The sequence below is a fragment of the Natator depressus genome, chromosome 2, assembly GCF_965152275.1.
Source record: "Natator depressus isolate rNatDep1 chromosome 2, rNatDep2.hap1, whole genome shotgun sequence".
Lineage (NCBI taxonomy): Eukaryota > Metazoa > Chordata > Testudines > Cheloniidae > Natator > Natator depressus.
The window spans coordinates 247,922,133-247,946,864 of NC_134235.1; the positions used below are offsets into that span (position 1 = coordinate 247,922,133).

At 38.9% G+C, this 24,732-nt stretch overlaps 1 protein-coding gene across 5 annotated transcripts; it reads right to left on the reverse strand.

The window, feature by feature from the left end:
• On the reverse strand, nt 1-24,409 carry ACTR3B (actin related protein 3B). Of its 5 annotated transcripts, none has more exons than XM_074946302.1 (9): nt 24,022-24,409; nt 22,773-22,883; nt 21,064-21,233; nt 19,101-19,194; nt 14,670-14,759; nt 12,090-12,246; nt 2,232-2,357; nt 1,593-1,666; nt 1-990 (listed from the first exon to the last, which is right to left on the reverse strand). In XM_074946302.1, exons 1-5 carry the CDS (start codon nt 24,223-24,225, stop codon nt 14,706-14,708), a joined length of 633 nt encoding a protein of 210 aa, XP_074802403.1. In that variant the 5' UTR covers nt 24,226-24,409; the 3' UTR covers nt 1-990; nt 1,593-1,666; nt 2,232-2,357; nt 12,090-12,246; nt 14,670-14,705. The 5 variants fall into 5 exon arrangements, with proteins under 5 accessions (XP_074802403.1, XP_074802399.1, XP_074802402.1 ...); XM_074946298.1 differs by lacking the exon at nt 12,090-12,246 and adding an exon at nt 18,181-18,354; XM_074946301.1 differs by having other exon boundaries at nt 12,090-12,319; nt 24,022-24,408.
• Between the last annotated feature and the right edge of the window lie 323 nt (nt 24,410-24,732).

The following is a 24,732-nucleotide window of genomic DNA, read 5'->3' on the forward strand; positions in this document are numbered from 1 at the left end:
ATTGGTGTAAGGAAGCACTTCATACACCACTCACCAACACCAAAACAAAATTTCATTGTCTATAAAATAGCTTCAGAAAATTCAGACATACCAAAAAATAATATAGACGCTGTAATAAATCTCAAACAATACAGCAAATTGCTTAAAGTTCATGTCACTCAAACAAAATACCATTTTCTAGCACACATGGCAAAAAAAAATTCTTTTTTTGTTTTGCCAACAAGATGCACCAGTACAATTCCAGTACATGCCTCACAATTGGAAACTTGTAACATCACTCCATGCCACTAATAGCTGTTTGTGCTTAGAACTTGTCATTTCACCCTCTGAAAATAATAAAACTGAAAATGATGTGAAACATACATTTGTATTCCAAGTTTAGAACATATTATGCACAAAGGAAGGCCCCAATCCTGCAATGTAATCTGTGTAGGTGAACACTTGTACTCATGCAGAGTCTCACTGAAGTCAATGGGACTCCACACAGGCACAGCAATCCATCCATTGAGGTTGGATTGCAGAATCAGGGCCTAAGTGGGAAAGGCTTAAATCCTTTTTCTTTTCCAGAGGCAGTAAGACAATGTTGTAATCTTCTAGACTGACTCCAGTAGTGTTCTGCACATTCTCTTCAACAGAGACTTACGTATTACCTAGAATCTTACATTTAGGAAGGAAGAGAGGGATAGGCTTTAAAGGTAGTTGGCACATAAATGGCTTTTGCTGAAATAGTTCTGGGCCGTATGCAGTGCTGTAGTGCACTATGAGAGCCAAACGCTCCAAGAGATGAACGTCCACATCTCGCTTCAGTATTTACAGTAACTGCTGCCTTCTTCCATTTCAGAAGAGTTTCTTCACCAGCAAGATATCTGACCCATGACTTTCATTAGACAAGTGTTATGACATGACTCCAAAGACAGGATTCTGACAACAAATACTAGAGCCATATTCTTCATAGTCCTTCTTGGTGTGGCATACTTGGAAAAACTCTGTCTAAGAAAAAAGAAAAATAAATCAAGAACATAAAACTGCAGAAACCAGTCAATAAATCTGTGCACCAGTAAAGGATCATCTAATAACAGTATTTTTTCTGGATTACAGTGCTGAGACAGGATGCTGTCCCTTTAGGAGCAGGGCAAGCTAGGAACTCTTTGGGGAATCAAATGAAAGTTAATGGGTGGAAATCTGTCTGGAGAAGGGTCTAGTGAAATCAGTATTAATTGTGCCCAATTTTCTTGTATTTTTTCTCTTATGATTAATAAGATAGGATTGGGCCTTGAATCCCAAGAGTCTTTGCAATTCTTAAGCGCTGATTTATGGAATCCGGATGATCCCATGTTACAGATGTCAAATACACGATAGTTCAAAAGTGGGTCAAATTCTGAAGTCCTTAATCAGATAAAACTCATTTGTTCAATGGGTTTTTTTCCCCAATTAAAAACTGTGTAAGGATTCCAGTAAGTTTGAGTATAGCATGTACCATTTTGGGTGGCAAAAGTGAAAGAATTTTAAACTGGGTATGCATATCAAACATGTCCAATGGCAGAAAGAATGCATAGGCAGCACAATTCAGAAAGATTTTCATAAAGACATACTGTTGAAGCAAGCATGGAACCTCCAAACCACGCTGCATATGGTGTGTTATCACTTGAACTTCAACCAGTTTGGGCTAGAAAGTAAAATGGTTCAAAATTAGTGAGTCATATAAATTTCATTTTGCTGGCAAGGGTCTCTTCTCTGAATGAGAGAGGTACACATCTTTACCCAGGGCTGGAAGCTCCCCTGTGTTCCTCCACCCACACACAATGCAGAGCACACAATCCACACCTTCCTTCAGGAAAGCAGATCTCAGCACCCCTCAGGACTTGTTAATGAAGTTCCATACCCTGAGTTATACCATATGCTGAAGGGCATTACAATGGACACAATCTTCCCCACTAGAGATTAAGTTCTATTATCACTCTGCACCTAGTTTCCATTGTCATTGAGAGAAGGGTCCCTTGATGCTGCTTGCTAACCTACGTCCACCTGTTTTAATGGTTCATACAACATAATTTTATTAATGTGGTGCAGTCACAGCTGAACTGTATATCTGGATACCCTCATATGTCCCACGCTCCCCAGGTTCTTATGCAGAAGTGAAGTCTCCTATTAATTAACGCAACAGTTGCTTTAAAGCATTCACATTCATTTCACTCACCCATGTAACAGATATATTTGAAATTCTTGTTTACCTTTATCCAACCACCACTGAGTTCTTCGCTAAATTTCAATCTTGCATCCACTACTCTTTTCAAGTCTCTCTGTAGTCGATGTCCAAAATCCCTGAACATTGTGGATCCTCCTGAAAGAACCACATTCTACAAGACAAAGACAAGAAACTCTTCCTTTACATGGAAAAGGAAATTTCCCAACAAAAACTGTTTTGACGCTGTCAAAATATACAAAATACCCCACCACCTTGTTTTCACAGTAGGCCCGGAACTTGTAGGCAAGTTAATTTTATTGAACTGGTTTCTTTACATTTCACTTTATGCTTGACAAAAATGTTAAAAATACCAGCTTTGAGCTACATTTCAGGGTCTGAAGATGAGTATGTGATTAAAAAGAGAAAAACAGCCATTAAAATGGCATGTTGGTGCTCCACGTATCTGCTTAGTGGTAGCCACTTCTGCTTAGCGTGTTTTTAAAAGTTTTATTACTCTCATGCAGAAGCAATATAGCTGCATAAATAAAAGCACATGTATTCTATACTGCATCATCAGCAAAGTTACTGGAGATGCTCCAGATAAGGAGTTTTATTCTTGGTGTCAAATAAAACTTTAGGTTTGTCATGATATGTTTTGGGAAATCAGAACGACAAGTTACATAGTTCATTAAGCAATTGACCTTTTCAGACCCAGCCCTCCAAATACAGTTACTATTGAGTTTTGTGCCACTTCATGATTTCAGAGGTACAGGGCCAACAAACAATTCTATAACAGAGAAAGGTACAGTATCCCAGTCTTCTCTTTTCTTTAAGTGTCTTACTTGAGAGGGTGCCCACCTCTACCTGATTGTCTTGTATTGCCCTAGGAGTTCAGGGCCCTATTGAAAGCCCACTAGTCTGGTCCTGTGCGCTCCAGTGGATTGTGTTCAGACACTAAATACAGGACATTTAAAATCATACGTACATTCACTTACTGTCCTGCAACTCTGAGAATAAATGAAATTGTTTCAGCGCTTTGGAAGATGACAAACAGGACCCTGGAAACTTAAATCCTGCGTATCTAACACAGCACAGGAAGCGGCACAGCAAGCACCATTACAAGGGGTCTAATCCCTGACTGAAGACGTGCTCCGTAAGGGTCAGAAAGAAACTCAATCCGTGTCCGTTCAATCTGCTGCAATTGCAAACCAAGGTGCCAATTAGTACTTACTGCAATCTTTTTTGTGGTGCAGACCACACCTACTAGGAATTTAACTAAATGTGACCAGGCGCTCATTTCACGCAGACCAAGCTTCTATCAGATGGTAACAGGTTTTTGACCCTACAGACCTGGACTGGAATTCAGCCACTGAACCAGAAGTGAAAGACCCCCTGTACCAATCCTTTGAACTATCCAGTCCCCATGTAGATTTTTTTTTTAAATAAAGAAAGTCCTGGAGTCCATGACATCTGTAACAAACATTCATTTTGCAGGATGCAGAATTAACTGCTTGGGGTTATTTTAATAATGGATAGCAAGAAAACCTTGTTTTGCCTTGTAAAATAAGAACAGCTTGCTTCTTTGTTTATGATGATAATCTGGGCATCTGTCAAAGTCCTGTTGACAGAAAAAGTGTCACTTGGGGGTTCATTCAGATTACATTTAATAACATAAGCAAAAAAAGAATGCTCTGGAGAAGAGGCCCTTGCAAAAAAACAAACAAACATTAATAAAGAGTTTAAAAAAAAAAAAAAAAAAAGAAAGCTTGAATCTGCCGTCAAAAACAGAGCAGCTGCAAATACCAACATGAAGTGCAGAAAAATAAAGCAAGGTCTTCTCTATGTCCAGATGGGTTACTAGCTACATGTTCAATATCCAAAAGGAAAACTGTTAGGAGTTAAAAAAAAAAAAAAAAAAGGCCCACTGGAACTTATTTGATAAAATGGCAATTAAGAAGATGCCATCAAAATGTATTGCTTGGAAGGTTAGCATAGAGAGGGACAGTGATAATTCTGTTCAGGATTTAAGCAAGTTAAACAGTAGATTTATTGGATGAAGTGAGAGCTATATTGCTAGAACTAAAAAAAAAAAAGAAAAAAAGAGGAGATATATATGAGTCTTATAGAGTGTATGATTTAAAATGGTCTTTCTAGAAAGGCAGTGTGCAACTAACTATAAACCTAATATCCGCTCACTGCTACTGTTGCTATTACAGCAAACTTTTTAAGGTGGCAAATTACGCATTGTTCAGAAGGTACTTCCAACTTGGATATGCTATAACAGAACACAGAAAATATTTCTAAATGACTGTAAACACTATTGTATATGAAGAACATCAGCGGCATTAAAACATGCTGGGCAAATAGTGAATCATCTCAACTGATATCTAGACAAGCCAGATCAAATTTGTTGCAGATCTTGAGTATTCCTTTAATGGCGCATTTGCTATACCAAGGTTTTTTTGTTTTTGCTTTTTAAACATTAGATCACACTTGCTAATAGACTATTAGTTAGTCTCTCAGAGTCGTCTGCTAAATGTGTTGCTGCCAGTGCTGGGCCAAACCTAAGACAGCCTTGGCAGAAGACAGCTGTGTTCACATCTAGTCTTCAACACATTGCCTGAACTCAGGAGATCTGTTTTCTCCCAGGAGAACAAAAGCCAAAACATTTTTGTGCACAGGGCAACAGGAATCTGCATACATTTTTGTCACTCAACCAAAGCATCAGAACCATTTAGAAATCGAGGACAATGCAAACTGCCAACACCCTCCTCCTAAAAAACATAAAAAAACCCTGCAAACCCTATTGTCTCGGACATTTTAGCAGGTAGAACTCAGCATTACATTCCAAGCGCTACTGGAGCGAAAGATTTCTGTGAAGCATGTTAAAAAAGTTTGGTCATACTGAAAACCGCAGCATTTCTCCACAGTGACATGCCCTGGAATTCTTCAGCCTCCTAGAGGAAGCCCATCAGGGAAGGTGAAGTCTAAACAGCTGTTCTCAGCCAGCTGATTCTTTTAATCAAAATTTTTAAAATATTGTGCTTGACCGTGCAGAATCTGTAGAATCAGAAGAAACCTAAGCAGATCACAGGACCCACTGCAGACACAATCATGATATCCCTCAGGAGCCAGACAGATCCAATTAAAAGATCTTATTTTAAAAAAGATAGCCCTAAACAAGAAGCGGGTTTTAAAAAGTACTTTTCCTTAATGGACAGATAACATATATATGCAAGACTAGCTACACAGGATGGACTGAACAATACAGTGAGCCCCATGTGAGTTCACATTTCAGGGAAAACTAGGAAAATTAACTCCACCCCTCCACGTACAGAACACATTACCCTCTAAAGCAGTGGTTTTCAATATTTTTCATTTGTGGACCCCTTCAAAATTTAGAATCGAGGTACGGATCCCTTTGGAAATCTTAGACATAATCTGTGCACACTGAGGGGTCCGAGGACCACAGCTTGAAAACCACTGCTCTCAAGTGACTGGCAGGAAGGAAAGACTTCCCTTACACTTGCTTCCCTTGCTTTTACTATTAAGCAAATGCCCCCTGGGATACTGAAGTCTGAGAGATGGTACAGATGAGACATCTCCCAGCCCTTCCTGTACGAGGCTGAACAGATTTCATTGCCTTTCATATTTACCAGAGTTTCAACTCCTCATTTTCAAAAGCTTATCAAATGGGTCTCTCCTTCCTATTGATTACCTGAAATAAAACTGGTTTAACATACCACAGAAATTTGATGCAAGCTGTGCATGATGCACTAAGACGACTTATTGCTGGGCAACCACGGAAAAATCAGTTGAAGCCATGTGTGACTTCAGCAAGTCAATTAATTTATTTGTCTCAGTTCCCCGTTAAAAGGGACAATACTTACCAGCCTCTCAGAGACATTATGGAGTTTAATATTTGTAAAGCAGTTTTAAGATAAAGTGCTATACAAATAGCAAATATTATGATTGGGATAATTATACACACAAGTATTACACTCAGATAAAAGATTAGACAGTACCTTACTGTAGGGAACATGGGCCAGACTTGAGTTTGGGTAACTTTATTTGGTCAAATGCTGAATGAAGTTTATATTAAGGAATGCTAAAGCAGCTCTAAGTTTAGGTGAAAGGGCACTGGAGCACGCAATGCACTCATCCTGGACTTGGCCCCCTCTCAGAGTCCCTTTTTCCCTGTCATGCTTACTGTCATAAGGAATGAGTGGAAGTGTGTGAAAGGGTAATTGACAATGAACCTTTAATTATATTTAGCAAAGTGAGAATGGGCCTTTTTCCATTAGACAGACGTCTCTTGCCAGCTCCTCATACCAGCCTCTCACATGTCCTGCTTACAATGAAGACATCTGCTCATGGTCAGCAGCAGATTTTGCAAGAAAATGTCCACCTCAGATTGGAATCTTCTACTATGACCTCAGATCAAGAAACCAAATTATTGGTCCATGATGAGCTACAGCCAACACACTGGAATCTCTAAGTGGAAAAGGATGGTCCCTTAGGGAGAGCAAGGGGACACTGAACCCTATATAAGACTAACCATCAAGAAGGAAAGGGGGGATTCTCTCATATCAACACCTGAACCAGCCATCTGGAGAAGACGTGAAAGACTGACCGTCAGCTAAGCCAAGCCTTAAGTCTACAACTAACAGAGGGAAGAAACCGACCACCTCCCCTTGCATATGAAACAAGCTCAAGTTATTTACAACACCAGAACTAGTTCTCTGCTAAGACCAAATCACATGAATTCCAGATTCTGTGACCTGGTGTACACTTAAAAATTAGATTGACCTAGTTACTTTGCTCAGGGGTGTGAAAAATTTCATGTCCTAGGCACCATAGGTAGATTGACCTAACCCCAGTGTCCATGCGGCGAGGTTGATAGAACAGGTCTTCTGTCAACCTAGCTACCATCTCTCAGGGAGTGGATTAACTACATAGACTGAAACGCCCCTTCCGTCGTCATGGGAAGCATCTATGCTACAGGTGTAGCTGTGCTGCTGTAGTGCTTCTACTTTTAGTAGACTCTTAGCCCAATTTATTAGATGAAAAGAAAGGAATTTGTCCTTAATTCCCTGGGAAGCACTGAAGTCATTTTTATGTAAACTTTATAAACTGATTTAATAATCTTTGTATAGGTGAGCTGGATAAATTGAAACTGATCTATTGATTGAATTTCAGTTGTAACCTTAATTTGATCATTGCATTGTGTTATATTTCATTAGTTTGGGGAAGTCAGAAGTAAATTAGATAGTGATTTTTTTAGCTTCATATTTGTTTGCTTATTCTTTTAATTAATCTATAAAAGCAACTATTCTGGTTCCTCTCCCAAAACTTCAATGCAGGAAAACAACCTATTTAGAGGCAAAGGTAAATAAATTGAGTCACGACTGGAGTCATATTTTAATTATTTGATTAAAATCCTATTACAACTACACTGCATGTCAGGAAGATGCCTTGTAATCAACAACGTATTTCTGAACTAAACTTGACTTTTAGTCCTGAACGAACAGGACTTAAAAGTCCCTTAAAAGTACATTTTCAGTACATACTTGACATTTGGGTGTAATTTCCAGCTCAGGTAGACATACCCGCACGAATACACTAAAAACAGCAGTGTAGCAGCACCTGCGGGCTGCCCCGAGTATGCACCTGGGGTTTCAGAGGGGATTGCGCTCGGGGCAGCCAGCCTGCCCTAGTGCCTGTGCAGCCACAGTTTCACTTCCGTCTTTAGCCTGCTAGCACAGATAGGTCTACCCACGCTGGAAGTGACACCTCCATCTGCACTGTAGACATACCTTAAGAGGGTCACCTCAGCTGTTCTTCTTAATGATTAAGGCACAGTATGTCAAGCCTGTAACCAGACTATGTCGTTAGTAAGTCTCCAGTCAGACTGCAGAATATTTGAACAAATGTCCAAATAAATTAAGACATTATCACAGAATCAATTTAACAATTTATTAGCAAATTCCAAGATCATACAGATTAATTCAGCTCATCCCAAACAACAATAATGTAAAGTTTAACCTACTTTTTACACTACATGTTGTAAAAGCTGACAATCATTTGTTTTGGGTAGTCTCCAGTCATTTATAATTTGTAACAGCAAAGGTTTAGGTGATGCAATGGTTCCTGTACTAGTTCCTCATAACAATGGATAGGGGTCAAATTCCAGTTGTATCAAACTAAAATGGGCACTGCTCAATCCTAGTCCACATTTGTCTGAACTGTAAAACCACCACATAGTTTGGCATAAGCAGAAGCCTTGAAAGGACCCAGACTGTGTGGGTAAGTCAAGTCTAAGATACTTTATGCAGCATCTGAACACACTGTACTTGGAGCATACTTCCATCACCACCATTTTTAGTCATCTATGTGCAGTATGTAGTCATACACTCCACAGCCCACTAGGGGAATGCACATCACTTCTCACTGGATGAGAAAAAGCAGAGGTTGGAGCTATGGGGAGATCTTTTCTCCTCAGCACAGAGAGATAGCAGCAGCCATCTTTAAGCTCTCCCAATAGGTGGGCTGAACGCCATAGAGTAAAGAAGTGATACGGCCTCTCTTAAGAGCTGCCACGAAAGAGAAGGGTTCCTCCTTAATGATCCTGCAGTGGCTGCGCTATGGCAACAGTACAGATAGGATGGCGTGCCCCATGCTGCGTAGCAGGAAGAAAGATAGAAATAAGTTGCTTAACTTCTGTAGTCAAAACTCAGTGCCAAGAGATGATGTGACATGGACCTAATGGCATCACCACTAGCACTGGCCCCTCCTGCCAGCCTCCCTGCTCTGCACTTAAACTGCCAACTGTGGATTTACTATTTCCTGAAGCACAGATTAGCAAGGTTCTCGATAACATTTCCAAAGCTTCATATCATTTTGGAAGAACCAAAAATGCAGAAAAGAAAACTGATGACAGTTGAGCTAGGGACCACTGCAGAATAAATCCTCATTTGTAACTCACAAATCACCATATCTGGTTATTGGACCTGAAAACATCCACAGTATGACGGTCAGACAGTGCCACCTACCTATCATGCAGTGCATATTTTTAAGCAACCTTCAGAAAACGCTTAAAATGGCATGATATGTTAGAAGACTTCAGAGGAAAATTTTCACCACCACCCATAATTGTTCTTAACCCTCCACACTCCAACAGATATGCACAAGTAGAAAGCCTATGTGCCACATATTGTGGAGAGTATCTTACAGCTTGGGGGAGAGACATGACTCTAGTTTAGAAGCAGGGTGTGCTACCAGAAACTCTGTTAGCTGTCAGGATAGTTCAGCTGGGAGCTAGAGCTTAAGTCTCATAACAGAACACGGATTCACACCTAATGCTGATCCCATAGTGCAGCAACAGGGAGATACTGCAGCCTGAAATTCTTGAACAGCGAGCAGAGATCACTGTTGCCCATTTGTGACTGAAAGGAACCTATATGCTCCTGTAATAATCTTTGTACAAAATATGCCCTGTGAGGTATCACTTGAAAACTAATAACTTGCTGGTCAATAATATCATGGTGAAATGTACACAGCAACATCATATGTAAAATTATTAATTCCCCTGGTGCGATGATGTTAGCACATGTTCATACCCACACAGCCCTGACTAGGCATTAGTTAAATGGGTTTATCCTAAACAAAGGAATGTATGTTTACCTCTATTTACATGTAAGTAGTAAACAGAGTCCTGGAGACAGCAAGAGGGAGAAATGGCAAGAGACAATGCACATCTGTATTTCAGAAAGAGCATGGAGCCACCTTCATCACCAGACTCCATGTCACCGTCATTACTGTTTGAATGAACTTTGCTTTGAGGCATAAGCCTCAGAAGCGTGCACTTCAAAGGGTGACTGGATCATAAAAATGAGGGGTAAAAACACCCAAAGGCATCTCTCCCTCTCTCACCTAAGACAAAGGAACCGACCTTTTGATCCTGGGGGAGATCCTGGCCTGATAATTTGGTTATCCCTGTTACTGGGAACTTATGGTAAGGATTTTTTTTTTTTTACCTTGAACCAAAACTAGCTTATTACTGGAGAGCATTTTATCTTTATTTTTCTTGTAACCATTTCTGACTTTAATGATACTTGAATTCACTTAAAATCTCTTTTTTTGTAGTTAAATAATCTTGTTTTATTTTTAATCTAAATGAATCCAGTGTTGTGTTTAAACTGAACTGTTCGGTAAGTCCAGTTAAAGCAGCAAACTGTTGAATATTGATCTTTTACAGGAGTAATGGACCTCTAATACCTGAATTGTTCAGGAGAGGGCTGGACAGTGCAGACCATGTTTTGGGGGAAAATTTAGGACTGGGGATGTGTTGGGGGGTCACCCTGCAAGTAGTTAGCTTCCAGCAGCCTTGAGTGTGGCTGGAATATTGCTGACAGGCTGCTGAAATCAGACTTGCTGTACCAGGGCAGTAGCTATATACAGACATTGGTATTGGTATGCGGCTTGTGAGAAGCGGAGGTTGGGAGCTACAACAGCATTTTGAGGCACCCAAGGTTACAGGGCAGGTAGTGAAACAACACCTGGATTGCACTCTGGAATGTGACACCATCTCAGCTGCATGTCCAGGTGGAAGTTAAAGACAGAATGAGAGAGTTTAAAAAAAAAACAAAACAAAACACTGATATTCTCAGAATTCTGGCCAATAAGCATCATTCCTCCCATAAAAAACGCGAGACTGTCAATGACTATAGATGAAATATGTCAAACTTGTGAGTAATGCTCTCCAGTCAACTTCACAACAATTGTCCAGCCAAAATTTAATGCATTATTTTAAAAAGACTTATGATGGCTATTAGAACTACTACATAAACCCAGATCTGAATTCATCATATTAAAACACATTTATTCAAGACCTTTTGCAGTCATCTCTGGATACAGGTGGTACTAACTCCCTCACAGAACTTGAACATTTTTTTTTAAATGCCTCCCCTCCCCTCCCCACACACACACTTGCTCTCAGGAGATAAGAGAGAATGGGAGGGAATAAAGAAATGAGTGGTGGGAATGCCAGCTGCACTACACCTAGAGCCCCTCCTGCTGACCAACACAGGCACAGATCAATCCCAGCCTCCTGGTCGAATGACATTACAGCAGCCACCAAAAAAAAACTTAGAAGGTATTACAGAGGAATTTTTATTGAGCAAAAATGAGGCAGATCAGATAGGTAAGAACAACAGCATGCTGTGAATTTTCTGTAGCTACCTGACACCAACAGAAATATTCTTTTAAAAAGATTGAGAAGTTTTACAAGAATTATATAAGACCATTGTGCGCATCTGTAAAATTACTGTAACTATATCCAGAATTGCACCATGGGCCTGGGATGTTTGACTACTGCTCCCTTCGCTACACTCAGATTTAATCATATTATGGAATCATTGGTGTGCAAGAGACATGGTGAGCTTCAGTTTCAAGACTTCAGATAACACTTTCAGATAAATAAAATGGTAATCTCAGGACAACATTGAAGATCATCCAGTACTAACATCTGCTACAGCCATGTTATTACCTGTATAGACAACAGGGAGCCAGATAGCTATCGAAAGTGGAGGTGGGTTTTCAGCTCTGCTGTAGACTCGGTGTGTATTATTCCCTGTAATACTGAAGATAAGTACACTTACTACTTATCTAGTGACTCAGACAAACTTATGTTCCTCTACCAAGCCCAAGTAAAGTTCTTTTCAATGCTATTGCTCTCTCCCTCTTTAGCCACTTTTACCGACAGCAACTTTAACTTCAAAATAATTAACATAATGGACAGAGAAAAGGATAAATTGGGTGAAAACAGGGGAATGGAAAGGGTGAAGATCATGGGTGCTCAACAAGGCAAAAATTACAAGAGTGGAGTAAAAAGTCTGGAACCCACCTGTTAGTAGAACTAGGGAAGCTGTATCCTTTGGGAAGATCTGAACTTAACTTTTACTTGGAGGCTCCCACTGGTGGGTGGACTTGTCCCCCATTGCCCTGACTGAGCCCAGGTGGAAGACGCACCTCTTGGCAGTTATTCACGGGATTTCTACCTTCTGAAAGTTCAGCACAATGAGAAAGGGCAGCACAGCAGGGAAGCCCAAAGATCTCTCAACCAGAATGGAAAATCTGTACATGAGTGAAAAACAGTGAGAGAGAAGAGGAACAGAATGGGGAGGGGAGGGGGAAGAGAGAGAGAACAACAGAAGAGCCATCTACTCACAGTGTCCATAGGGGACATCCTAAGGGAATCTAAACTACTGTATTTAGCTTGTAAGTTACTGCTGCATTCTAGAAATACTTAACATACAGAGACAGGGATCGGAGTGGAAGAAAGCCCATATACTTAGTCACCAAGTAAAAACCCCCACTAGCCACTATGATTTCTGCACTGGTAGTTCATCTCAAACATCTCCTTTTTGTTTCCTCCTGTTCTCCTTTCCCCTATTCCACGTATAGAAATAAAATCATAAAAATAGGCCTCTATATTCTGTCTTCCCTCTGCTTCCAGGACCTAGTGACCTACCCATCTTCTTCCATCTAAGGAAAGAGCAGCACTTCCTATCAATTATTTTGGAACTATTAACTCCATGTAAAGAGAGACAAAGGAATCAATGCTTCCCAGAAGTAAAGTCAAGATGGAGTTTAAAAACAAAAACAAAAACAAACAAAAACAAACACTGGCAGTACTATACATAAAAAGTAATAAAGTGAACAAGGAGAGAAGGCAAAAAAAAAAAAAAAAAAAAAATCTCCCACTTAGTGACTTAGCCACGGAAAGGTTATTTGCCAGGCTGATTTTGATGCTAAAACGGGAGCCAGCTTTAGCTTTTATAAACTAGCAAAGTGGCAACCCTGATTAGTGTGTGCAGCCATTCCATCTCATTGTGATCCTGACAGACCTCAGATTAATTCAGCCTGGAACTAATCAATATTTGACAGGGAGACCACCCTCTCCCCAAAAAAGAAACACCTACATGCGGAGGACAGTGGTACATGCAATTCAAGAGATGGCCTTCTTTTGTAAAGACAGTACAGTACTAATCAATTCCCTAGCATTGGGTGCAAAGAATGCCCTGTTGGAATTGTGGTCTCTTAGAACAAAAGAAGTATGCACAGACTAAATACCTGTGGGCACTGAAGATCTCATTAGATTTTTCACAAATCTAGAAAAAAAATTAATCTTGGGGTCCTAATCAAAATGCCTAATCCCAACTGTGCCAACTTTATTCAGTATTTTTTTACTTCCTGTCCTGAAATGTTGTGCAGACTTGTTGTGCAGGGTTCACTAGGTCTATCTAGAGAAGGCACTATAGAAATAAGATATTTTTAGCAAGCAAAGAAAAAGGAAGAGAGCATTAAAAATGGAGACTTCAAATAAAACACACACTCATGTCTGGAAAGACCAGACTGAGCTGTTAAGTGAATAAGCCCCTCACAAATTTGGTCACAAAACATCTACTGGTTTCAAGTGACCCAGAGATCAGACTTACTTAGCATACCTGCTTTACTGAGCAAAATGATTTCCAGCACCATCCCACATACATCACCTTTGAAAGGCCAATGTTACTATGTAACTCAGACACCTCAATGACTACCACCAAATTCAACAACCAGGGAAGATGCATTTGAGGTCAGCAGTGAGGAGATCAAGCTATCTTCTTACTCAATTTAGGAGAAAACCATCACCACTTATATGGGTAAACAAACAAATCTGCACAATAACCTGGCATCTTTTATTCATCTGAAGTGTATCACAGCTGCAAGGGTGAAAAACAAGGAGCAACATAGGCCTGTAGTGAGCTTTCTCTATGAGTTGGAAGGACAACCTATGTTTTAAAGTCAGACTGAGGATTTATGGGCTGTAGTTCAGGAACCTCCATTTTCATATTCTAACAAGCCAGTAACAAAGATCCCTCTTGGCTGATGCCTGATAAACTTATACAGGGTTAATAGCCTGGGTTACATCACTATTTTTTATTTACATATTTTAATATCTAGCTTCAGTATTTAGCTATGTTTGGGATGGAGAGGAGTGAAGGGGGAAATGCAAGAATCAAGATTACCAAAAACATAAAAGTTTTCAAACCATGGTATATTAATAAATTTCCAGGAACTCAAATTATAATCCCAGCTCTGTTACAGACTCCACATCTGGCTCAGGCAGGTTACTTAACTTCTCTGCCTCAGTTCCTCCACTGGTAACATGGAGAGAACACTTACTGATTTCACATGTCTGTTGCAAGAATTCAAGTGCTTCGAAAATGAAAAGCAGTAAATACTAAGTACCTTTCAATGAGAAATCCAAGTTATTTGGATTCCCCCCAAAAGTTTTTTTTCTAGTAGTTCTCATACCTAGAGCTTGCACTTCCCATACCAGATGGGAATGGTACTTACATAATTAAAATAGTTCATTGTGAGAATATGGACCTTTAATTTTCAGATGAAGTTAGTTAGTCTTACCCCAAAAAGACCATACCTTATATAATGGACAACGAACATCAATGGGACAGTTCTATAGACCTTCAACTACATCCGAAATGGATTCCATAAAATCTGGATTGGCAAGCTGAAAGAAGTGGAATACAGACATATAAATGACATGAGAGGACTCTAGAGTTAATTTCCATGAACGATACGTTGCAACAACATTTTTCTGTAAAAAATTCACTGGGGCTGATGTTGCTTCTACTTACTGAATATGGAATGTACTTGTAGTGACCAAAATAAACTCTTCTCTATATAAATAAAAGGGAAATAATGCCACAGAGGTGTTAAAACTTTTTACTGTTGTAGCAAAATATAGGCTTTATTTCACTCTCCAAATCTTTAGACTCATCTTAATATTTGCCCTGTTTTAACTCCAAATCGTGTTTTTCACTGCCATGAGTTGATATATTGAGGGTATAATCTACAGATATGTAAACATACACAATAACTAAAGTTCAAGTGTGTGTATATATATTTTTAGGAAGTATAAAAAAATTAAGATTGAGAAATCAAGCACTCATGCTTTAGGAAAGTAGTTATGAGCTCTTCCGCAATATTAAATTCAGCCATATTGTGCATATTAATAGCATTTACATTTAAGGAAGAGGGACAGAAGAAGATAGAACAAATATGCAGCATGGACAGATTAACACTGAGGCAGGAGAGAGATTTGGAATTTTCTTACTTCAATGCTAGACATCTTAACCCTAATGTAACAATGCTCCTCTTCTGCTGTCTGCAGGAATGGAACGTGGGATCTCTGGATCTAAAAGTTTACTGAGCTAATGAATAAGGTCCACTAGCTCAGAGGCAGTAGCAGACTCAAACCTATATAAATGATCTGGCTACTAGATCATACAGAGAGCCACGATGTTAGAATGGATCACTCCAATACTGCATTAACATTAGTTTAATTTCCCTTAAAAAGAAGGTCAAAGTCTTGTTCTTATCGTACATGCCCAAGCACACGCTAGGTTAAATGCAAACCTGGCTAACGTCCTCTGAAACTGAAGATCCAGTATGCCAAAAGCCCTTGTATCCAAACATTCAAGTGTCGGTTTTTCTAAGGCCATCGACACTACGAGCTAGGGGTGTGATTCCTGCTCACATGCGCATACTTGAGCTGGCCATCGCTGAACTAGCAGGAGTATAAACCGTAGTGTAGACACAGTAACACTAGTAGTGGCAGCAGAGGCGCAGCTGAGCCATGCTGAGTACAAACCTTCTTGAAACCAAGGATATGTACTCGACATGACTCTGCCGTCCCTCTACTACCGCTCCCCACGCGCCCACCGCTACATCGCTATTTATACTTGCTCTAGCTCGATGACTGACAGCACGAGTATGTGTACACAAGCACTACACACCAGTAGCTTGCAGCCTAAATCAATGAAAGACTTTATTACTCTGCCACATGTGAGCAGAGAGTTACAAGTCAGTGATCAAGTCACTCCAATAGATGAAAATAAAGCATTTCACCACAGCTGGCACCATCTGTGGTGTGTTTATTAAAAACATCACAGGAGATGTTTCTTGCAGACCCTGCATCACGGTGTGGCATCAATGGACTGAAGCGTTTTTTGTTTTGTGTTTTAACAGAATCAACACATTCAGCTGACATGCCAACCCAATTCAATCGGGTGTAGGGATCAGACACTCAACAGTGATTCTTTGCTCCCGGATTCTGGAGTAGTGCAGGCAGTGCACTTGGCCTCCTGCCACGTCAAGATCAGTGCTAGAAGGCTCCAGAGGGAACTACACCCAGCCTGCCTTGTCTTTGTAATAATAGGGCAAGGGCCTGAAGAATGATTAAAAACATTTGAAAAAATTAAGTGAGCAGAGATCTTAGGACTTTCAAGGATCACAGCCCTTCACGCAAGATGCCAGGGATGAATATGGGCTTAGAGGTGCAGTCTGAAGCCAGTGCCAACACATATGAAGACACATGTGGGTGAAGCTTTTTAATATTGTGGATCACTCCTCAGAGATTCCCTTATCGTCCAACCTTTCCTTCCAATTACAACAGTTTTTAGTGACATACATTAGTAACATTCGTGCAGCATTAATGAGACAAGATAAAAATAAACGTTTCTTTAATGGGGATGGATGCAGCTGTTACATTACATTCCCCCATATTTTGCACCTGTTGATTTTCCCCTCTTTAGATATATGATTTTTGTATTTGTCAGTACCAGATCTCCGCAACTGCCAGTAGCCAGCATTATTCTACTCTTTCCTGATCTTGCTGCAGCTTGGATCTAGCTGTATGTTCAGTATCTCTCCAATTTTGATCATGATTGACTTTACACCAAATACGAAGAATTTGCACAGATGCTAAAAGGGTTCTGGGGTTTTTGTCTTTAAAGTTTGGATGTCAAAAAAACCCTTCTGCGTACCCTATAAGAGCTCTGAATGAGATACACCCAGCAGGAAGAGTAATTGCTTTCAGGGTGGATAGATGCTTTACCATTGTCCAGAATCACTACAGTATAGTCCATTACTTCAAGCAGGTGGGCTAACTCACTGGCCCACGCACCAGAAAACACTTTCTAGCCACAGGATTTCCATTCCTTTCCTTTCTGGATTCAGTTTTATTTCTTCAGATTAAGCAGTTTAACACAAGTTCAACATATCGACTATGTCCTTTTCCCCAACCTAGGGTCTTCTGCAGGAGCCTACCTACCACCTACAGGATACACTCCACAGGCTGTCTGCCTGGAAGAAAGGTGAGCATCTCTCCTTCCTAGCCTTTGCCCTGCAAGCCATCTGCCTGAGCCATATAAACTGGGTTCTTTCCCCTGCCGTGGGGTGCCTACTTGACGCAGCTCTCACAACTGAACTAACTTGCTGTGCGGGTTGTTTGTTGGGTGGGAAACATCATGACGTCAGTTATGCTTATACAATCAATGGTAATTTTAAATATACTCAGACTTGTTTAATGACAGCCAGTTTTAAGAGACTTGATTCAGAGATGAATTTGGCCTTCAGTTTTACAAGGACAGTCACTATAATAGGATCTGTTCATTGGAGTTCTCTCACCTAAAAGGCACCTCAAATATAAGTGTCCAATAATTAAAATACTACTTCTGGTAAATTGCTATAAGCAGGAATGATATTCAAAGGATTTGACTATACAACTAAATATACTGTATATAATTCATGACGTTTGCTAATTTAAACCAGTATTTTAAAAAAAGAAAAAAGCCCCAGTCAAGATCTGAGATTTCAGGTAAATTTTTCTCGTTTTAGTTTGTGCTTCTGAAAAACTGAAAGATTTAGACATTATATACCTCCACAGGAAAAACAAAAGATTAGGCAGTTATCCACCTATTATTGTGTGTCTGTGCATATATTAACTGCAAGTCTTCCAGCCCTCTCAGACAAGACTTACTAGTATTTATAATTTCCACAAGGTGGTGCTCTTGCATCAAGAATTATATTGCACCTTTTTTTTTTTTAATCAAAAAAAAAAATGTAATGCTAGGCACTGTCATTCTTACCTCAGGATGAAAGAAAATTTCAGGTCCAAGAAACCTTTCATAACCAATATCTATAATTAATTTATTTTTGTTGATTGCACTGATGCCTGTGTACTGTTTGATCCATTTTCATGGATCTACATCATATTTGGCAAATTTTTTTACTATGTCAAGGCAAATGTAACAATATTTTTCCTGTAAAGAAATACCATGCATTAAAAGTTGCCTAAACTGATCATACATAACTATTAAATATACCAAGGAACAGTTCAGAAAAACAGTGAAAATTACTTAATTGGAGAATCAAAAGCGAGGTCTAAATCTATTAACCTAGGGTTCACATTTCGTAACTACTGTTCTTACAATTCTAACCTTATTCTTAAGGAACAGACTGTTCAGGAAAAGTCCTACATAATGAATTGGTAAAGCCCCCAATCCTGCATTGAGAGATGTGCAAGACCCCACTGATTTCAATGGGGCTTCACACTGGCAAACTCCTTAGCTTGCATGCAATGTCACTGAAATCACTGGTTTCAAAGCAGAGGGTCCACCTGTACGCATTTCATTACATGATCAGAAATAGGTGATTATCCCAGTAATATTATGCAATATATGCAAGACTCAGAGGTTGAGTTTTTATGGAGAATTTTCTTAACTAGCACAGTTCAAATTTGAAGCAAATTCTAAAGCCAATTTCACCTTTAAAACACATACATATTAATTCTAAACGAAAGTCTTGCTTGATAATTATTCATATTTCTCCTTGTTTCCCCTTTACATCTTTTCCCCCTCATTTTCTGAAGAGCTTAAATAGAAGGAAAAGTATAGTTTGACAATTCCTATATTTGTATATGTAAAAAGGGCCACTGGCAATGTGTTAAAACAAAAAACAAAAATCTACCTCTCTTAAAAGGAAGGTAAATTTCACATCAAATGTTTACCTTTATGGCTTTTGCTGTCTCCAGAGACTGTTCGGGGGAATTTCCACCTCCCTCTCCCTTAGGATCTGCTGAATGAAATATGTAATATCTCCACCTGCAATAGGGATATGTTGGATGCAACTTCCAATTATATAACCTTCTGCTTATGGAAAAAAAATGCTTAGAAAAAGCTGGCGTACGAAGTACCAAAAGTTAACAGCAGAATATAATGTTCATTTTTACCCAGCAGCTTCTTGCGTTTTTTTAAAAAACGCAAAGTGAAACTTTGGCACCTTTCAAAGTGACCTCAAATTTGTAAACCCTAATGAAACTAGATGCTACTTTCTAAGGCCCTTGATTACTATTTGGAGAACTGATGCTGCTTAATATTATCTAATACAAACATCAGCAGTGAATGTAAAAAAAATAAGGATAATCTTAAATGCATGCTGAAGATAGAGACGTTCCAACCATGAGGTCTTTTTCAGGAATGATCTAAAAAGGCAAAAAGTACTCATGAGAAGAGAAAACAGGTATCCTGCACGAGAGACTGAAAAATGGATAGAGAAGAACAAAGGTTACAAAAATAATGAACAAACAACAAAAAAAGCTATTAAAGGGAAGGGAAAGTGACCAATAAACACAATAAAGAAAAGAGATGTTTTAAAATGCATCCTGAAAAAGGCAACAAATAAAGACAAGAGAAAAAGGAAAAGGGTAATATTGGCCATAGCCAGTAACAGTAAACACAATAATGACTACTTCGTATGGCAAGCTTGTGCTGTTTCTAAGAGTTCCCATTTTAAGTTCCATATAGCAAATATTGCAGGGTACAGATAACTACCAACAGGCAATAAGCTTAAAAAAAGTTAATGGAGCCCACAGCATTATAATATATTTCAGTACTTAGATGTCATTCAGGCAGACACACTGGATGCCATAATTGGAACAGAAATTAGAGTGCATAAATAATGATTACATGTTTGTATCCTGAGAGGGTTCGACAATTAGAAATTGACTAGATGCTTGCGATGCGTTTATATAAGCTTGCCTTTGTTTCACACAGGTAACCTGTACTCTAAATTTCTGACAGTAGCATGAGGAAATACCCCATGTGTGAAAGGTAGAATACTATACAAATGTCCAACCAAAAACTTTTTGGAAATGGAACTCAACACACAGAAAAGTGCTACACATTCAGGCAAAGATGAAATCTCTGCGTCAAGTGAGAACATCCACCACACTGACCAACTTTCCAAATTTGAGCAGCATTAACAAATATTGGTCATGGTAAAAATTTGTACACAGCAGGATGCATGGACAGGATTTATACAAGAATAGGAATCTCCAATAGGCATATTGACTCCTTTTTCATGGCCTTCATTTCAAAAGACAGGATATTGGGCTAGACGTACCTTTGGTCTGACTCAGTATGGCAGTTCTTACTGACCTCAGAGAGAAAGAGCTGTAATGGTATTTAATGAACTTGGATTTCAATTTTTTCCACACCACAACTACTGTAACCACATTGTGAAGACTCATTTGAAAAATGCTGACTTTTTTATGTAAATATCACCACTATAAAGTTTAAAATTTTAAAGATCTGATGATTTACATATCCTCTACTGCATAAATTTCTAATGCGTTATCTATAGTTTGGTCCTAAAATATGACAGTGTCCCTTTAACACATTATATATATAAAAAGAAAAGGAGTACTTGTGGCACCTTAGAGACTAACCAATTTATTTGATGCATCCGATGAAGTGAGCTGTAGCTCACGAAAGCTTATGCTCAAATAAATTGGTTAGTCTCTAAGGTGCCACAAGTCCTCCTTTTCTTTTTGCGAATACAGACTAACACGGCTGTTACTCTGAAACCTGTCATTATATATATACACATTCCTTTTCCCTAACTTCCACTACTCCTCACAGTGCCACAATTAATATCCACAAAATCTGGAAAAAATAAAATTGGTCTATTACCTGAAGACCAAGGAAACTTTCACACTCACACAAACAGTTTGAGATCTTAAACTGCATCCTACCACAGGAATTACATGAGTTACTCCATCACCACTGTCAATGACTATTCCTGTTAATGTATGTTCGCCAACCTGCCGTGAAGCCCAAGATGCAGCTAAAGTCCACGCTGCCTAGATAAGAAACAAAAGTTAATATTTAGATTTGGATAGAACATGTTAGATAATCTTAGAAGACCCTGCTTCAAACATTTTAGGTATATGCTTGCAGACGACCATACATACTCCAGCTATACTGTACTTCAGAAGCATAGATTCACTTTGTTCACCTGAACAGCAATGTAAAGTCCTGGTACTTTAAAAGATTCAAACATGATTTCTGCAAGATACTCTCTGTTTTCTGGAGTGTTCAACAGAGGTTCTGTCTGTAAAGAAAAGTCACCTTATTAAATATCTAATGCAGTTCAGACTTTTATCAAACTTGGCTCCTGATCCAGCAGTAACCCAATTTTTCAGTTTATGAGGGCACTCAAGAATCCCAAATAAGTCCGAGGTAAATAGATCTGATCCTTTTACTCTTTGGTGGGTAGACACAGGCCCAACCTTCCACAACATGGTTGTTAACATTTCTTTGAAAAATTACTGATTATTAGGAAAAAAGTTTGGTTTGACATGTGAACAGAAATGACATACTGTGGCCATAATAAGTAGTATGACTTTGACATATAAGTACATGTAAGGAGGAACGCATCCAGAGTAAGACACTGATCCTGCAAACACTTACGCAACTGCCTAACTTTCCTACCGAAAGTGGTCCCATTGATCTCAATAGGACTACTCACCATAATAAAGTTAAACACGGTGTACGTGTGTTTGCAAGACTGGTGTATAAGGGATAATCTGCATTATGTACAGGGAGCAAACTTAACGTCTAAGGATTCTTCACATCACCGCTACTCCTACCTGGGAGCGGATGAATTACCAAGAAAAATAAATGAAAGAATGTGCATTAATTTTAAAATAAACTAAACTAAAATCAGATTGTTTTGCAGGATTCCATGTAAACAAGTTGCATACAACTACTTAGTGTCATAAATTACAACCATCTTTCCAAACAATTCATATAAACAGCCTGATGTTCAGTGGTGAACAAGTTTCAAGGCTGATCCAATTTGGGACCTTAACTACTTAACAGTGGTCTTTACTTTAAAAAAAAAAAATCCAGCTATGAATTGTGTATTCTTTATATTTATCTCCTCCTACGCAAAACCACTGATTTTAAAAAATCATTTTGCATTAAGTAACTAATTTCATCTTCAACAGAAACCTTTCACAGAAGGGAATACATAATTGTGCACATGATTGCTAACATACAGCATATTGCTACGTGACATTTCCCCCTATTTCACTGTAATGCTTTATTTTGTTTGACTGAAGTCAGCCAATTATTTTAAGCAGCATCTGTAATTCAATCAAGCCATCCAAAGCTTTTAAGAAAATAAAGCCCAAACCAAGAAGCCTGTTTTAGAAGTGTACTAGAAACAGGGTCTAATGTGATTTTATATATTATTTCTAGAGCAATAAAAAAAATGAAAAATTACAAAAGGCTTCTAGGCTTTGTAACAAAACCTACTTGTGCTGGGAATGTTATCCACCACAATTATACCATCTCCCATTTGTGGAAGCATTTTCTTAGCCAGTTCCATTACTCACTATTAAAAAGTAATGATCCTCAGGTTCAGGGCGAAGATATTTAAAAATTACTTGCTCCATGAATCTCTCCATGAGATCCCAGTCTTCAACAAGACCATGTCGTATGGGCCACTGAAGCAAAAGAACACTTTAAACGTGTCAGTGTATGAGCCAGTAGGTAAAAATACAATGAACACGAGAAGCAAAATCCTAGTATCCTCTATGAGAACCATAAATACTAGCCTATATAAACATTGTGTCACCGTTCTACTTTTAAAAGAAAGCCAATAATTTTTAAGTCATCATTCTCTCCTGGGTCTCTCATTATGATTCTGTCTGTGGATAGGGGACTGGACTGGGAGTCAGAAGACCTAGGTTCTATTCTTAGTTCTGCCGCTGCTTTACTGTGTGACCTGGGGCAAGGCACTTCACCTTCCTGTGCACCAGTTACCCCATCTGTAAACTAGGGATAATGATACTTCTTATCCATTGTAAGCATTTTGCAATCTGTGAAAGATAGGAGCTAAGATGACAAACCAATACTTCAGTATTATATTATTTTAGACCATAGGTTCCTATAAGCAGGGGCTATCTTCACATTTTCTTTAGTGCCCAGCACACAGTTGGTGCTTAAGCTAATATATAAGAAAGCAATATCGGATATTATTTTATGAATATTTAGCATATACCTTACTTTATTAATCTCCCACAGAAAAGGGTTCTTTACAGGACAAGGAAAAACAGACTCACAGAGAAATGGACTTATAGGATGACCCTGTGCAAAGGGGCCAGGGGACATGTTCTGACATTTCTCAAAGCAAACTGATCAGCACCAAACTAGTCAGTAATTTTACCATTTAATATAGGTCCCATGCAATTTTCAGCAAGAGGAAGTAAAAAGATTTGGTATCTATGTCTATATCAGCTACTGACATTACTGGGGAAAAGAAAATGCATTAATAGACCCTCACAAGATGGATCTGTCATCAACTGTTGCTAAAGCACTGGTAGAAGAACTATTTAAAAGAAAGAACGAAAGAAAGAACGAAGCCAACCAACCAAATTTGCACATGCTAAACTGAAGCCAACTATATTCAATCCTTTCATTCTGCAACTACAACGACTAGTATACTTAATGACAGCAAGCTTCAGATAAGTGTTTGTTTCAAATCTTCTTGACAGGCATTTAAATAATCTACAAAAATGAAAATATAGAGTCAATTCAAAAAGATTTCTGAAAGATGCTTAAAGCTTCATTATATATTCTTACTTTTGTAGCATAGGTAGGTTTATCTATGGCTTCATCTCCTATGAAAAAGTCTAGATCATCAACTCCCTTCATTACTCTCCTCTGGGCTTGGTCGCCTACTTTTGCTGACTCTCTGATTGCAATAGCTAAATAAATAAATAAATAAATAAATAAATAGTCCGTCACAAAAGAACACATTAAAAATAAAACTCTTTTTCTAAACATAGAACAATGTGAGGTGTTAAGCGGTTCCCCTTTCCTGCTTTAAATAAAGCAAGCAAGGCTTCTTTTCTCAAAAATAAAGACTGGAATGTAGGAAGTGATAAGCTGACACACTAATATGTTAGGGTACATTTTCAGTGCAGTGCACGGAATTTGGTCACTTATCTCCAATTAACATCAGTGGGAGTTGCAACCAAATCCCCTCCCTCCCTCCCTCACACACACACACACCACTTTAAAAATTTACCCCATTACCAACTACAGCACTCAAGAGAGCTGCATACTTTTGGATTTCCAATACAGTAGGCACTCCTGAAGTGAGGAAATTACAGGTTTTTCTGTGTCTCAATATACCAGGCAAGTTGGAGAATTAAGAGGAAGAAGAAGGGGGAGGCAGTGGGAGCATGAAGAAAATATTTGAAAACATTAAATTACCAAGCCATTATTCTGGCTGGTAGAAAAAAAATCAATTTGCAGCCCTACAGAGAAGCTTATTGAGACATTCATGCT

Coding starts and splice junctions, on each gene's coding strand:
- ACTR3B (XM_074946298.1), bottom strand. CDS start 24,225: ATGTTTAGAAAAAGAGTTTTATTTTTAATGTGTTCTTTTGTGACGGAC. Junction 22,884..24,021: donor AACCTACCTATGCTACAAAA/GTAAGAATATAT, acceptor CTTTTGCTTCAG/TGGCCCATACGACATGGTCT. Junction 21,234..22,772: donor AGGATCATTACTTTTTAATA/GTGAGTAATGGA, acceptor TTTCTTATCTAG/GCAGCGTGGACTTTAGCTGC.